The sequence below is a fragment of the Sardina pilchardus genome, chromosome 15 (assembly GCF_963854185.1).
Source record: "Sardina pilchardus chromosome 15, fSarPil1.1, whole genome shotgun sequence".
Classification (NCBI taxonomy): domain Eukaryota; kingdom Metazoa; phylum Chordata; class Actinopteri; order Clupeiformes; family Clupeidae; genus Sardina; species Sardina pilchardus.
The window spans coordinates 30,843,523-30,859,144 of record NC_085008.1 but is presented as its reverse complement, the minus strand read 5'-3'; the positions used below and the strand labels follow the sequence as shown (position 1 = coordinate 30,859,144).

At 48.6% G+C, this 15,622-nt stretch overlaps 1 protein-coding gene across 4 annotated transcripts in view; it reads left to right on the top strand.

Moving 5' to 3' along the window:
* The window catches only part of farp2 (FERM, RhoGEF and pleckstrin domain protein 2), a 45,952-nt gene that overhangs the window by 1,335 nt on the left and 28,995 nt on the right, over nt 1-15,622 (top strand). For all 4 annotated transcript variants that reach the window (XM_062557101.1, XM_062557099.1, XM_062557100.1 and 1 more), the window contains exons 2-3: nt 1,031-1,283; nt 14,683-14,787. In XM_062557101.1, coding sequence (XP_062413085.1) covers nt 1,083-1,283; nt 14,683-14,787 — 306 coding nt within the window. In that variant the 5' untranslated portion in view covers nt 1,031-1,082. The remainder of the gene's footprint in view (nt 1-1,030; nt 1,284-14,682; nt 14,788-15,622) is intronic.

Genomic DNA, 15,622 nt, shown 5'->3' with positions numbered 1-15,622 from the left:
GGTGCCTGTTGCATAAATTAGTGTTTTAAATGGCCATATTTGTACAGATTGTGTGGATAACTAAAAAAATAAGAAGTCCTCAAACAGTACTGTAGTTTTCACAGACCCCAAGTCTGATGTGGAGAACGAGGTTTAGGCTATTTATTTATGGTGTCCAACTGGAAAGGGAAAGTGTTCTGATGAGCTTGTACTTTTCTAATCCTAACAATGATTACAGGGAAGTCATTCTGGATGTGCACTAGTGTTAGTCTTTTGCAGTCACAAAGGACACATATATTACCAGTGCTTAGGCATGACCTGACATGTTACCTGCTTGTTAATTATTGCTGTCACAGGTTGTAGTGTTATAGGATACATCCTGAGTTCTAGCTCACAAATGTAAATGCAGACCTTGCAAGCTGTCTTCTTCATTCCTATTGTTGAGATCTCCTACAGGAATGTTGTACAGATGTACTGTTTTTTTTTTTTTTTAATGCTCTCTCAGAACCTGAAGTCCAGTCTTTGAACTGGAATGGACTCATTCAGTGTGGGAGTGCAAAGAGGAGAGAGGAAATGTCCGCTGATGTTGTGCAAGTCTTTGTGTAGCTAGCTGTGATCTCTGCATGAAAAGATAGGTGTGATAGGGTAATCAGAGTTTGTGTTGAGGGCGGACGACTGCCTTTCTCCCCTCAGTGCATCGTTACTGGCCATGCTTACACTGGCTTTTCAGTGTGTTCTCTTCAGTTCCCTGGTACTGTACTTTGATAACTCTCTTAAAATGTGGATGTGCTTGCCAAAGTAAACAGCTAAAAGATTCACAGTGGTTGTTTGTTGGGCATAGATGTCTCTGTGCACTCACTATGTTAAACTTCATTCTTTGTTTTTTGTTAAATGATCTGTCTTAGAGCTGTGTAGAAGAGGCATGAACTGAATTGGCAGTGTCTGAATTTACTGTTGTGCATACACACACTATTTGTTAAAAATCAAAACCTAAACTCCCCTTGCAATCCAAATCATTTCCGAGTGTTCTCTCTCCGTCTGTCTCTTCCAGCTCTATGTGCATGCATCTGCGCGAGGGTGCGCTGCTTCAGGCGTGAGCGGCGATGGGCGAGATCGAGGGCACTTACCGCACCCTGCAGACTCCCGGTACCAGGTTGGGGGCCCAGTTCAACGCCGGCATCAGCACCCTGGAGCCCGGCCAGAGCCTAAGCACCGCCATGGGAAGTGGGGGCAAAGTTCACAGCCGCGGGCTGCAGCTGCGCGTGCTCGGACTGGACGACGCCCAGGAGTTCTACGACCTGGAGGTGAGTCAGTGCACCTTTACCCTGTCTGGTCTGTGTGTGCTGCAGACTGCTAGGTAGGGTAGTGCCTGATGGCACATGTGTATGCACATGTCAAAGGGACCGGAATCAGGCCTGTTTAGTCATAACAAGTGTGGATAAAAGCAGTATGCAGTAGCTCACTATAAACTGAACAAAGGAACAAAGTTATTTTGAGACACTCCTTGAGCACTGAGGAGTCAGGTGTATACTGTGTGCTTTACTCCTGTTTAAATCCCTGCAAAATCTGGTATACTATCCACCCCCAGTTTCCATCTGTAGCGTAGACTGTAGATCACAAATCTTATCTCTCCAGAGGACCAGGCTCCTTCTGCTCCTCTTCCTCGTTCTCCTCCTGTGCGGCTGCTGCGGCGGCTGCCTCGTCTCCTCCTGCTGTGGTGTCCTCAGGGGCCACTGTCTGTGTGCGTGCTGCTCGGCCCGGTGACAGCTGCAGCATGGCTTTGGCCTTCAAATCCGTCCCTCTTTAAGACCGCTTACTGGCATGGCCTGGAGTTACTCTGGAAGCGTGAGGGCCCCCGCTGATGAGCAGGCAGTGTCCAGTGGGCTGCGGTGGAGAGGAGGCCGTCATCATCATGTCCATGGCGTGCCAGGGTTGAGTAGGGCTGGGAAATCACAGAGTAACTCACACATCGATGCTGTTACGTTGGCCGCGATAATGATATCACTATTCAGCAATAATCGATACATTCAATGAATCTACAATGCATCACGATATCTATATGAATGAAGAAGAAGGAAAAAGGCTAAACATTGGAATTGTGGATTTATTAACTGCATTTCACAAGTGATTTTATAGAGTGTACAAAATGTTAACCTTAGTGCGCTCTTAAGATCTGCAAATGTTTTTAATTCAAGAAGTGTTTCTGGATACATTTCAGTGTTTTAATTGAATATTTCAGTAAAAATATTGATATTTGGTCACAGTATAGCGATAACATCACAAAAAGAAGTCATACAATATGTTGCCTTCTCAATATTTAATCCCACCCGTGAAGCTGGGCTTCTCTCTGGACCCCTTGTGGTTTTGTCCAGTCTCTGAGCCGGAGTTGTTGGTAGTGATTGGGGAATTGATGACTTGCTGCTGAGAGTCAAAAAAAGAATGATTGAGGAAGTCTCAGATAAAACCCATGAGTCCAACATCTGTGGTGTGCTGGGCTTGTATTAGTGTTTGCAGAGTATTGTGAGAACTTTGCAGTGATCCGTAAGGACCAATTTACTACCCCACACTTTATCAAAGCGTCTGCTGCTGGAAATGTTCTAAGCGGTCATTTGGGTTATTGCTAGATGGTGCTGTATTTTGCTATGAGTTTTTTTTGTTTGACTTAAGTTTGCCTCACCAAAGAATACAGCAGTTTGCTTCTGACCATTCTGTCTTAGATCAGAAAGGCAAAATATTTAGAGAGCCTCTGTCCTCTATCTGCGGGTTTCGTACTCCGGTTCTTGGTATCTGGGTAACCGCAGATGAACAGCATTCTATTCTTTTGGTGGCAAACAGGAGGGTCGAGGTTGTTGACAGAGGGAAGAGAAGGGTAGGGGTGGGGTTGGGTGAGGGGGGCTAACAGTTTCCCGTGACCAGCAGCAAATCGGGCTGTAGTGGGCATGAAAGGCATCCATTCTCTCCTCTCAATGCAGGGGGAGGAACGTGAGGAGTGATCATCTTTGAGCTCATTTTTATTACAATGCAGCGGGGTAGTTTGTTTTCATTAAGGGAGCCATGCTAAATAAGTAGTGCAGAGTAGTGCTAGGAGCCCCCAAGCTCAAGAGGGTACACGCTAGTAGTGTAATCTACAGTTTATATGCCGAGGCATGCATGATCTTGTGCGTCATGTAGGAAGTTCTGTTGTAAGAGGCCAGTAAGACCATTGCTGAGAATCTTACAGTATATGGCTTTGTAAAATAACAGCACGACTTAGAAGACTGAAGGCGTGGTTGAACTGCAGCAAGGATGGCATGAGTGCACTGCCTGCATGTGTGTGTGTGTATGTCTGCATGCATGCAAGAGTGTTTGTTTGTATTCTGCTATGGTGGTGTAGTGCTGTGTTGGCAACATCTGTTTGCAAGGCACACAAGACTTCTTTACAAGCATGCACAGGTTAGGAGGGCAACAGCTGTGTGGAATATCCCCAATTGACCTAAAAAAAAAAGGACCGCAGAAAAAGAACAAAATTCACAAAAAAAAAATGATTGTATTATGGCCTTGAAGTCATGTCCTTTTTACTGTTATTTTTATGCGATCATAATAGCAATTTCTCCTTCCCATGAAATTACATTGTAATTTTCTCTTCCTAACGCCGGTCGTCATTTTCCCTCTGCAAGTGATTCGAGCATCACTGGCCCAATTGGATGAGAGCTGTTTTGTAAGCTTTGTGGTTGTGTAAAGCAGTATTAACTTACAGATAACACTATTCTCTGATCTTTTAGCTGTGGAAAAAATGTTTCCTAGAATTCTGGTCAGATTCTGGATTTCTTTGAGGCATGTGCTATCTACTCGGTCCTATCTGAGACAAAGGGAAAGAAATGAAGATGTAGGCACGCTTCATACACACTGACACATGCACCCGGACACGCACTCACTGTTGTTGTGTATTAGTCATGACCCCTTGTGTGTGTTGGGTGGGTGTAGGGGTGTGAGGGGGGTGATTGTTGGTCAGCTGTGTTGAACGGTCCAGCTCCGTCTCTCCAGGAATGTGCATACCAGTGTTGGCCACTGATATTTATAACCCATGGTAGGTCCCTTTCATTTAGTTCTGAGGGAGTGTTCTTCCTCTGTCCCTACCGTGTAATCAGTCCTTTGGAGTTCACGCTGGTTTGCTGATATCCTGAATATGGGCTACCGGTGCTGTTGGCAGCGTGTGTTTTGTGAGGGTGGTGGTTCCAGGGGTTTAAATTGGAAGTGGTAGTGTCAATGGTAGTGGCCAATATAGACAGCATCATACTCTCTCTACTTGCTCAATGACTTGCTCACACAAACGGAACTTCACTTTCTATGTGTGTTTGGATGAGCTCTCTTTGTGCTCGTTGTCTCTCCTTTGTACATGGTAGGGTCATGTTAGAGACGTTGTCACTTATTAGATCTAGTTGCTGTCAATGTCCCAGTTCTTCAATTTATGTCAAATTGAATGTGTTATGGTAAATTTGTTCTGTTATTGCAATTCCTTCTTGGTTTCCTACTGTACAGTATTGCCCCCCTCTCTCTTTACAAGATGGGCATCTATGGCACAGTCTGTCCTAGTAAAATATTTGGAGAAGCCTATTTATGGGGCAGTGTGTGTTGTAAGGTATCAGGTTGACCATGGGATGGTAAAGTGTTTTGGAGAGTGGCTGAGGCTGTTTTTGCATCCAGACTGTGGTCAGTGGGACGTGACCCACCACCTCCCGTGGGCCAGTCTTAAACTGAGGCCTGTGCAGGTATCTAATCTCCTGCATGAGTGAATGCAATCATGCGTATTATGGTGGCCCGCATGATGTCTTGAATCTCAGCTGAGTGTATCGAAGCGATTCCGTCCCTTAATGACAACCCAAGATTTCCTCCAGACCACTGTGGATGTGCCACTAATAGACACCACATCTGTGCCGGCAACAGCCGCAGTGTTGTGACCCAGTAGAAATGAGATCAAACCGCAGCGGCCCTCGCCCGCCTCCCAGCCCACCCCAGCCCATGCCATCGTCCTCTAGCAGTACACTAGATGAGTGCTAAAGACATCAGGAGGCCTGGTGGACCTGGGCTGGTTTGGCTGGGCTCCATATCAGATCTGTGAGCTCCGGTGTTGGGGAGTCTTTGGCCCTGGGTCCCCCCCTCCCTCCTTCCTCCCTCTCTTGGCTCTCGCGCTGGCTCTCCTCTCTGCTCAGCTGGCTGTGTTTCTGCTGGATCCAGCGCGCACCAGGCTAATAGGAAGCGATGAGGCAGCCACTACGACAGGCCCCCGCTTCCTCCCCGCATCCGCCGCCAGGGAGCCGGCCCAAGTGTGGCCGCTTCGGTCGCAACTAATTACGACCTCCCCCCACCTCCTCCACCCCACTCCACCCCACTACCCTCCGCGGCTCTTGGAGCTGCTAATTCACACGCCCGGGCCCCATTGTTCTCCACTGTAGTAGACGGAATTGGATTTGTTGATTACACCTCTGTTGGATTTGTGTGCTGTTGGGGAGGGTGGGAGGGCAGTGTGTATTTGGGCATGGGTGGGGGGGGGTGACTATGCTGTGACCTAAATCCTCCCTCAGCAGCCATAACAATATTGGAGAAGGCGGTTATGCTGCAGGAGAAGGAGGAGGCAGGACAGTGCTGAGGCGGACGCTTATTCATAATCTTATGGGCCCATATGTTGTCTCTGAGGGCTGACACAAAGGCCCCACTGGCTGCTGAGCTGTCTTGCATTTGCATGGAATGCCGCGAATGCAGCTTTCCAACGGCCGGATTGCGGAATCTCGGAGGAATGCTTTGGAGTGGAAGGCTTGTCAGAGTTTCCTCCGCGGAGAATAAATAACTGCCCCCAATGAAGATGAAGTACTTTGGCCTGCGAAAGGGCAAGAGATGGTAGACAAGATAAGGGAGAGGGGGAGAAGGGGTGGGGAGGAGGAGGATTCTAGAAAAAGACGAGGAGGAAAAGAGGGTGGTAAAAAAAGAGAAACTCGTACCCATGTGGGACTGCTTGTGTGTGTGTGTGAACCAGATTGTGAATGGCTGTTTGTAGTGGAAGTTATTTTGAAAGGGGATGTCCATCCTTTAATGAAGCTGAACACCTCTCAGCCAAGTTTGGGCTGAAGGCCAACACCCCCCCCCTCCTCCTCCTCCCCTGAGAGAGAGAGAGAAGAGCTGTTTACTGCCACCGATCACCAGTGTGAATTTACTCTGAAGGAAATAGAGGCCCACTGAGCGACTGAATCTCTCACTCTATCCATCTTTTCTTCCTCTTTTTTTCTCTTCCTCTTGCTCACCCTTTCTTCCCTATTCCTTTTTCTCTATCCTTCTCTCTCTCCTTCTCCCTCTCTCTTTCTCTCCCCCTCTGTCAGTGCTGTGAGAAATGGTCCTCCTTGGCCATGCACTGAAAGCCTCCTTTGTTTTGACACTTACGCTCTGTAAAGTGTGTTGGTGTGCTTTGCACTGTGTGCAGACTGGTCGTGTCAAAACAGGATGACATTTTCAAATTCCCCATTATCGGCAGGATGTCCCGGGCTCGTTGTAGCTGTATTAACAAACATTGAAAGCAGTTGAGAGGAAATGCTGATGGATGAAGTTTGGATCCAAATCCACGAGGAAGACGACGGTCCCGTACACCACGATGATAAATCTGCTCCCTCTGTCATTTACCGACTTGTAATTTAACCTCGGTCTTGTTCTCTCTTAAATATGGAAGCAGAAAATAGATAGAAATTGCAGTGCTGGTTGTTTTTCGGCTTGTTCTGGCTCGGGCACGATTGACTGACTGCCTGCCACCCTCCCTCCTCGTGCGCCGTGCACCATCCAGATCTGGGCAGTGAGTGATCACAGTCCCCGGCCCATTACCTGTATTTTGTCTGAACCGGCCAGGACTAATTGACTCGTTGCTCTGGCGACCGTCACGAGCGGACCAGACGCTGGCGTGTTCTTTTGATGAGTGACGTGAGACTCCGTGCTCACTCCGTGCTCACCCCCCCCTCCCCACCAGGCGATGGATGCTTGACACTGAGGAGAAGGTGGCTGCAGTGCCACTGAAGGAGGACCACCTAGTGCAATTTTTGGCCGTGTGTGTCCGCACGGCGCCCTTGCGCCATCCAGCTCCATGTTGCAGCGGGGGCGGAGGTTTGTTTAACATGTGTTGTGCAGAAAGCCTGAAGGCCTGCCCAGATGAGTCAGCCTGGAAGGCTTGTCACAGTTGAGCTCCTGTAGAGCACTGGGGTAAACATAGTCTCGCTCTTGCTCTCTTTCTCTTTCTCTCTCCTTCTCTCTCTCTTTGTCTTGCTTTTCACCATCTTCTTTCCCTTCTCCCCTGTTTTTCTTTTTGTTTTTCTGTCTATTCTGAATGTTTAACACTCTGTAAAGCGCCATGAAACATGTGTAATGTGTTGGCGCTCTATAAGTGAAATTAAATTGAAATTGAAATTGAAACTATTCTCTTGTTCACGCTCTCTCTCCGTGGACGTATCTGACCAGACCCTGCTGTGCTCTGCTGTGCTGTGCTGTGCTCTGCTGTGCTGTGCTGTGCTCTGCTGTGCTGTGCTGTGCTCTGCTGTGCTGTGCTGTGCTCTGCTGTGCTGTGCTGTGCTCTGCTGTGCTGTGCTGTGCTCTGCTGTGCTGTGCTGTGCTCTGCTGTGCTGTGCTGTGAGCTGCCTGGAGGGTTTGGCTGGCTCCAGGTAGGGCCTGCCCCAGTGCTGGCAGCGCTGACTGCCCCGTGGCACGGCTCCACGGGCCCCAGGCCCCTCCTACACCATGCTGCAGCAGAAAGCCAGGCCTTGTGGTGTCTGGCCAGGGTGCGGGGCAAGGAACACAGGCCCTCTTTTATCCAGCACTCCCCTGCCCCTGCATTGGCCTTCGCCACTACTCTCAGAGAAAGAGAAGGAGAGAGAGAGGGAAAGAGGGAGAGAGAGCAAGTGAGCAAGAGAGAAGAGGGTGAAGTATGGAGTGGGGGAGCGAGACTGAAGCACAGTGAGGGGGAGCACAGGGGTAAGATTAAAGATACAGTGAAGAGAAGGGGTAGAGGGGGGGACGAGGGGGAGCAGGCCTGTAAAAGTGTGGGGGCGGTATGTGGGGGAAAGGGGAGAAAGACAGAGAGAGAGAGAGAGAGAGAGAGAGAGAGAGAGAGAGAGAGAGAGAGAGGGGGAATATGCCTGAGCGGTGGACTGCGGTGGGGCGCAGAGAGAGAGAGAGAGAGAGAATGTGCAGCAGGGCCTCCGTGGGTGGGAGGCCTGTCGAAGCCCCATCCAGCCAGCATTGGCAAACAAACACATAAATAAAGTAAGGTTGACAAGTGAGGGGCGGAGGTTATAGGAAGAGCCACATCGTTGGGGTGTGAAAGGAGCGCTTGTGTCTGATGTGGACTTCAGGAGCAGGAGGGGGGAAGAAGTGTGTGTGTGTGTGTGTGTGTGTGTGTCTGTGTGTGTGTATTTAGGGTGAAACCCAGCGCACTAGTAGGTGAGCCTAGAGGCGCTAGCCGCAGGACATTTAGCAGAGGAATGTTAGCTTTTGGCCCTTTAACTTTTAACCCCTTCTGGTGGCTGGCGGCACATAGGGCCAGAGAGTGACCCGGGGGTCAGCAGGCCAGAGTGTCATGTTCAGTGGAGCCTTTCGGCCGGGGTCGTATTAATAGCACCTCACCCGTCTAGTCTGCTCCAGATCCTCACGCTGTTGACCGTGCAAGAGGATCATTTGTTGTGCAATGTGTGTTTGGGGGAGCTCCTTTGTCATTAGGGGATATGAAGGCAGAATTGTTTGAATGAACTGAACTTGTGCATGTTTGAAAGGTTCACTGGAGGTTGAGGGAGAAAATCGTAAAAGTCAAGGCGGGTTTGAAGTGAAGTGAATTGGTCTCTTGTCAACGTGGTTTTATTGCTTGTCAACACTTTCATTCATCTAGAGATTAACTCCCAATGAATTTGGACGTTCCAGAGATGGTTGGTTTTTTGGCCACGTCTTGGATGTCAGGGTGGGAATTATACCAAGGCCATGAGGCCATGGCCGCCGTTGCCCTACACTTTGGCCTTGATGCCCCTCTCCGGTGTCTTGGGAGCCTCTTGGCCGGGCCAATTGCGACCCGGAAGCCGTTTCATTGACTTCCAGCGCATGATTTGTGAAGCATTTGTTGCAGGTTGAGAAATGAAATGCTGGAAAGAGTGAGCGTTTTCCTCTTGCCGAAGGCCAGCGTGCATTCCATGGATTGCTGTGTGCTCCACTCACACATGGCTCAGAGGAGTTTCTACTGTAAATACTGCTAAAAGTTGTCCTCAAAGAAGTCAGGCAAACACAGACAGCGAGGTTGATGAGTCTTTGTGGATTTTCCACAGTGGAGAATAGTCTCACACTGGAATAGTCCCATTTTAAATAAAATTGCTATCTTGAAAAATTGTTAAAAGCTCACACCGAGCCTTTATCTTGTGGGTACAGTAATTTCCCGCATATAAGCCGCATTGTGTATAAGGACAGTGTTTTATGCAAGTTAAAAGTAACAAAACCATATTAACACCATGTTAACTGACCCCCTGTATTAACCTCATAGCTGAAATTTTGCAAAAATCAATGTATAAGCCATGGCTAACAGTAGGGAAATTACGGTAGTGGAGGCTGTAGAACCTCCAGAAGATTCTTATTTGATCACTCAACTTTCATTAACTCTTGGTGGTGTTTGGTCATGTGAGCCCGTGTTATAACTGGGGTTTAAGAGCTGTGATTAGAATGGTCTTGCCCTGGTGCCGGTGTAATCTGACATGTTAAGTACCATGTTGCATGTTGTTGGATGTTGCGTCGCATGCAGGCTAGTGGGGGAACTGGCTCGTGTTCAGTTCTGCTTACGCTAATCCTCCTGATGTGCAACAGGAAAGGGGTCAAGGGAGACTCTGTGTGTGTTTGTCTGTGTGCTGTAGAGGTGTATACAGGTGACAGGGAGCGAGAGAGAGAGAGAGAGACCGACTGTTGGACGTTAGCTGTAGCCTTTCCAGAGCTATTCCACTACCTCCCTATTCACTAACATCCTTTTCGTCTACTACCAATGCACTCAACATAGAGAGAGAGAGAGAGAGAGAGAGAGAGAGAGAGAACCTCAATTGTATGGCTTAAAAGCACTGTCCATACGTTGCAATTAGTGAAACAAATTAGTGAGTTGACACTAGAAAGAGTTGCCCTAAGCTGATGGAAAAATCTCAGAGGCTGCCCTGATTGCTTTAGGGTTTGTACTCTGTTTGTTTTTGTCCTCGCTGGATCAAGTCAGAAGCGGCTACCCTACTTTCTCTGATTGACTCTTGGCCCATCACAGGGAGAAGGCATGAGTCAGTGGCACACAAGACATGTTGATAGATGTGTGGCCATTTTATCCTTAATGGACCATGTGAGGAAGTTAAATGAAACTTAAAGTTGTAGTGAGGACGGTGTTTGTTTTTTTGCGCACGAGCGAGATTTTAGGGATTTTTTTCTTCATTTTAAAATGTCAACCAAAGGCATGCTCTAGTCACTCCACTTCTATGCATGCGGGCAGTGCACCGGTGACCTGTTTTTTGGACACTGCTGAAAAGTGTGTGTGTGTGTGTGTGTGTGTGATTGACTGTGAGTTAGCTTGCGCTGCGTTGTGTTTGTGTGCCCCCCCTCCTGTCCAGTGACGCAGCAGACTGGATCAGTTGGTCAGTAATGTCAGCCTGCATTTAAGCCGTGGCCAGGTAGTCTTCCTAAGCCCCCCCCCCCTCTGATCCCTATTAGCACCCAATTCATCTCACAGACGTGACCTCCCCCTCACCAGCTGTCCAGCCGGCAGCCAGGAGCAAGCTGCCACGTGTGGCCAGAGCCATGAGGCTAAACACACCTGTGTTTTGTGTGTGTGTATGAGAGAGAGATGTTGGCTCTGTGACAGCGACAGGTGTGTGTGTGTGTGTGTCAGGGGTAAATGTGTGTGGCATTTGCGCATATAGAAACAAGACCACGTGAACGCACCCTCGGGTTCATTCGAGCTCTCTCTCGTCCGAGTGATCTGTCTGCCTCCAGGTACTCTGTGCTCCTCAGACCCAGGCGCTAACACATGGCGCAGATCTCACCGCGTGCGTGCAAATGACGCAGGCATCGTGGGTCGGATTCTTCCGCAATACATGGGCCGTCAGAGAGAATGCGGCTCCAACCTGTTTGATGTGACTGTGATTAATAAGATTGCAAGATTGCCTAACCAGATTGCCGTTTGAGTGGTTTGTTTTCCTCTTCTTTGGTAGGGTTTTATCACGGCTGGCTGGCAGGTTAATGATTGCCAAAGCTGCAGTGCGTCTTTCGGTCTTTATCGTGAGGAGTGGCTCCTGGGCTGGGGCTCGGAGTGAACTCATTGCCTAAGGGGTGTGTGTGTGTGTGTGTCTGGCGGTGGGAAAGTGATGTTGGGAAACCCGAAAGACAAATAGCCACCTACAGCCGAGACTGAGACAAGTCTGAACACGGCAGGCGACGGAGCGTTGAGCACACTGCCAGTCCTTCCTCTCTCTCTCTTTCTCTCTTTTCTCTCTCTCTCTCTCTCTCTCTCTCTCTCTCTCTCTCTCTCTCTCTCTCTGTGCACAACTGGTTTAGTGTGCAAGTCAGGTCTGTTTGCTTGTCCGACATCAGATGTTTCTCTTTCTTCACTTTTTGTTTCTTCTTTATTTAATTTGAATGACAACATAGTGTTTCTCATTAGCAACATATTTTCTTCTTTCTTTCATTTCTTCCTTCTTGTTCTCTCTCTCTGAAGTTCTGTCACAGTGTCTTCTTGGCTGACTTCCCTCTTGTTCTCTCTTGCTGCGATTGTCCTCTTTTTTCCCTCTCTCCTTTCTCCTTTCTATCCTTTCATCACCCCCCCCCCCTTCCCGGCCATTCCTTGCTCTCCTCTGCCGTATCCCTCTCAAAGCCTATAGCCTCGTGGAGCCCTCTCTTCTGTAAACACTGGCAAGACTTTCCTGCCAGAGGAACATCTGTTCCTGTGTAATCCAGCTCCGCTGGATGGACCTTGATTGGTTGACCCACTAACCTGCACGCATGCACGGGCCGGGCATCTCCGGGTGTGACGGGCGGGTGGAAGGACCAGGGAGGGCGAGGTGTGTGTGTGTGTGTGTGTGTGTGTGTGTGTGTGTGTGTGTGTGTGTGTGTGTGTGTGTGTGTGTGTGTGTCCGGCGGGCCTCGTGGTGACCATTGTGGTGGTTGGAGGTCAGTGGAGTCGATCCTCCGGCGACACGTTTATAGAAAATGACCGGCGGACTTTATTTCCAGCTGTCTCTGTTGTGACTAGGTCTCCCAACCACCGTCTCTGCTTATGGAAATAAGAGAAATGGCAGCGCGAACTCTGAGCCAACATCCGATCTTAGTTCGAGTCTCGCCGACCCATCGGGCTGTCTCTTATGATAATACTCAGTCGGAGTGTTTTTAGAATGAAGTCATAGGATGGAAATGAAGGTTCTCAGGTAACCAGCTGTCTGTCAAAGTCTTTATCGTAATTAACTTTCAGAAGTAGGTGGAGACTTCTGAAAAGTACATGTGTTCAAGGAAAATGTATCGTGAGTCGCTGCTGGCGTGGGAATGATTCAGACTTGATGCCACACCCCGTTTGTCTGTGAAGCAAAGCGGAGCGATCGCTGCCGCCGATATCACGGCTTGGCTGAGGCCATAGCGAAGCCGCGCGGAGGGAAATTACCTGCCGACTCTTGGCAGCGGGGAGGAAATTCCTCACTGGAATAGCACGCGGCCAGTGGGTGAGGATGAAGTGGAGCGCTGGGACTCGAATCTTGCAGGAGGGAACAACGTGGGAGAGAACGGGCACAGGGGAGGGGAGGGGGTGGGGGGGGGACCTGTCTCACTTTCACCCTCACTCTCTCTGTTTCTCTTTCTATCTTTGTCTCACCCTGACCCTCTGTCCCTGTCTTACTCTCACCGAGTGCTCTACCTTTAGAGTATGGCCCATGAGGCAAAGGAAAGTGAGACTCTCAGTGCAACAACCTGTTCTGTTAATAATTTCACACACACACACACACACACACACACACACGCACACACACACATTTCCTGGCTCATCAGTCTGGCAGTAATTTGGTGGGCAGGAGTGGAGTGAAGTGTTTGCAGTGCGGGGGACATGGCTGTGGCTCCACTGAGAGGGATTCTCTGCTGGAGTTTATTTACACCCCCAGCCACTGGAGCATTCCTGCAGCTGGCTAATGATTCACACAAGTCAGGCCGGCATGGGCCTCCACTCCACCCAAAAGCACTCACCGTCCTCCTAGGTAGCTCTATCTCAGTCCTCCAACTTGACTTTTTTTTCCGTTATTGTGTCAATGTCTGCCATTGTCTGTCTTAGTGTTTCTCTCACTGCACTCTTCTCTCTTTACACAGAATCTCTCTCTCTCTCTCTCTCTCCCTCTGATTATTCACAGAGAGATTTGGCTTTTTCTGTTGTTTCCAGGGTTGTCCTCTTTCATTACCTGAAGTTACACTAAATCCTCACGGCCTCTTACAATTTCAAATGCATTCTATTGACAGTCTCTTCTGACTCGTTTTGGCCTTGGGGTTTGTGTGCAAGCTCAAATCTCAGCCAGAGGCTGTTACATTTGTAACTCTTTCAGTCATTCCTCCCATAGTTCCGTATTCCATTTTCCCTGCATAAAAGGCATCAATGTAATACAAAGTTTGCTGCTGAACAAACTCTCTCCGTTGAATAACGCATTACTTTGGGAAAAAAAAAAAAACATGGAGCCTGTCCTTGCCAATACAAGCCAGGCTGTTTTTAGTGCAGAAAAAATACATTCTACATTGCAAACAGATGGCCCACTGTGTAATTTTCTCTGAAAGTCACAGGGTAGAGTTCCAAACCCCAAGAGTAGTGTGCTCTTGCTACATAGTAATTAGTCCTTCGTTTAGTAAAACCAAACCCTGCATCCCAGTGAAGGTAGAGAGTTTTAAAGGGCAGCCCCCTTGGGCATAAAGACACACATACCGGTACTCACAATCGGACACACACTCACATACTTACCTAGACTTGAGTATGTCCCTAGAGTATGGTCACTGATACAACAGGTGGCAAAAAATGGATTTGTTGTTTACAAATAAGCAGACAAAAATCAGGGAAAGTACATGGTTGTCCCCGCCAGAAATTAGACAGGAAAGTACTTGTGGCCGCTGTGGAAGCCCTTATGGTGTGTGCGTGCGCGCGCACACATCTCTACGCACATGGAACGGTAGATGATTCACATCTCCACCGCAGATATGTTTCCCCAACACCCATTACCCCCAGCCATCTCTTTCTCTCTCCCCATAGCTCACAGCAGATGAGGCTGCCCTCTCCACAAACACTCATTACCTCCAGTAACCCCCAGTGTTTTTCCATTCATGATGACTGACTGCTTGTAAATGGCCGAGGGGCCTGAAACATGAGTAATGCAAATATCTCTCCAGCCAACATATAGATTTTAATGTATACCATGCACTGTTCACAGCCTGAGACCACCATTAAGATGGCATACATTATGGTCTGTACATTAAAGTTGGCCCATCAGCTTTGCAGATATTGTTAGCATGTGTGATCACCTGCATGGTATGATGTAATGTTAAGCTCATTGCCAAATTGTGTGCATCAGGTTAGACAGTGTTATTAACTGTACTCTGTGGTTACTGTATGGTTCAGCATTTGCAAGGTATCAAGGACTAATATCCCTCTTCTCCCTCCCCCCCTCTCTCTCTCATTTGCAGACTAAGGCTGATGGACAGGTCCTCCTGATTGAAGTCTTCCGCCGGTGCAATCTCATTGAGAGCGATTACTTTGGCCTGGAGTTTCAGAACATGCAGATGAATTGGGTAAGACAGACACACCTATATCCTCACCTCCACCGTCTGGTCCTCCTACACTTCCTCTCCTCCTCCTGTAAAATCCTCCATAACACATAATGATGTACAGTCATCCCTCTGCAGCTGTTCTGATGGAAATCCATGAGTCATGCATGCCTAGGTTTATAGAACATCAGTTCCTTCATTAACATTTCTCAACAATCTAGCTGACATTGTTTAAAGAGGAGGACACTTCTCAGAGCTCAGTAATGTAAGCCTTTTTAAAACTTCGAATGAGCACGGTGGGAAAAGGTGAAATGGTTGGATGAGGAGATGGATCACTGGCAGATGTTTGGTTCTCAGATCAAAGATGATCTCCATAGGAGACTAGAAGAAGTTCTCATTTCCCCCAAAAGGCTTATTTTTGCTGGAGAGATTCAGAAATGCCGCACTTACAGCTAGTAAACGGTGTGAGGTATATGCTGCAAGGGAGTCCAGTGGAGCTTGAAGAGCCTTTGGGCGTTTTAAAGAGACCCTTATGCTGTTGTTATGTTCTGCTAGGCACGCCAATGAGGCCCACGGATTTGGCTGGCGTGAGCGTGAGTGGGCATGGAAAACTTGGGCGTCGCTGCTCCACACTGAGCGTAACTGGCGACGTGGAGCAGTTTCACCTTCACATATTTCCCCCATGAAGCAACATCCAGTTTCTTTGGAGGGGGGTGGGGGGGGAGCAGGCCCTCCACCCACTAACTGACAGATGTGGTGCTCGGTGTGGAGTGCCTCTGTAGAGGGAAAAGCCCAGAAGAGATGAGGTGGGGGTCTCAGGTGCAGCTACTGCCCTCATAGGGTGCTGTTTAGAGAAGGC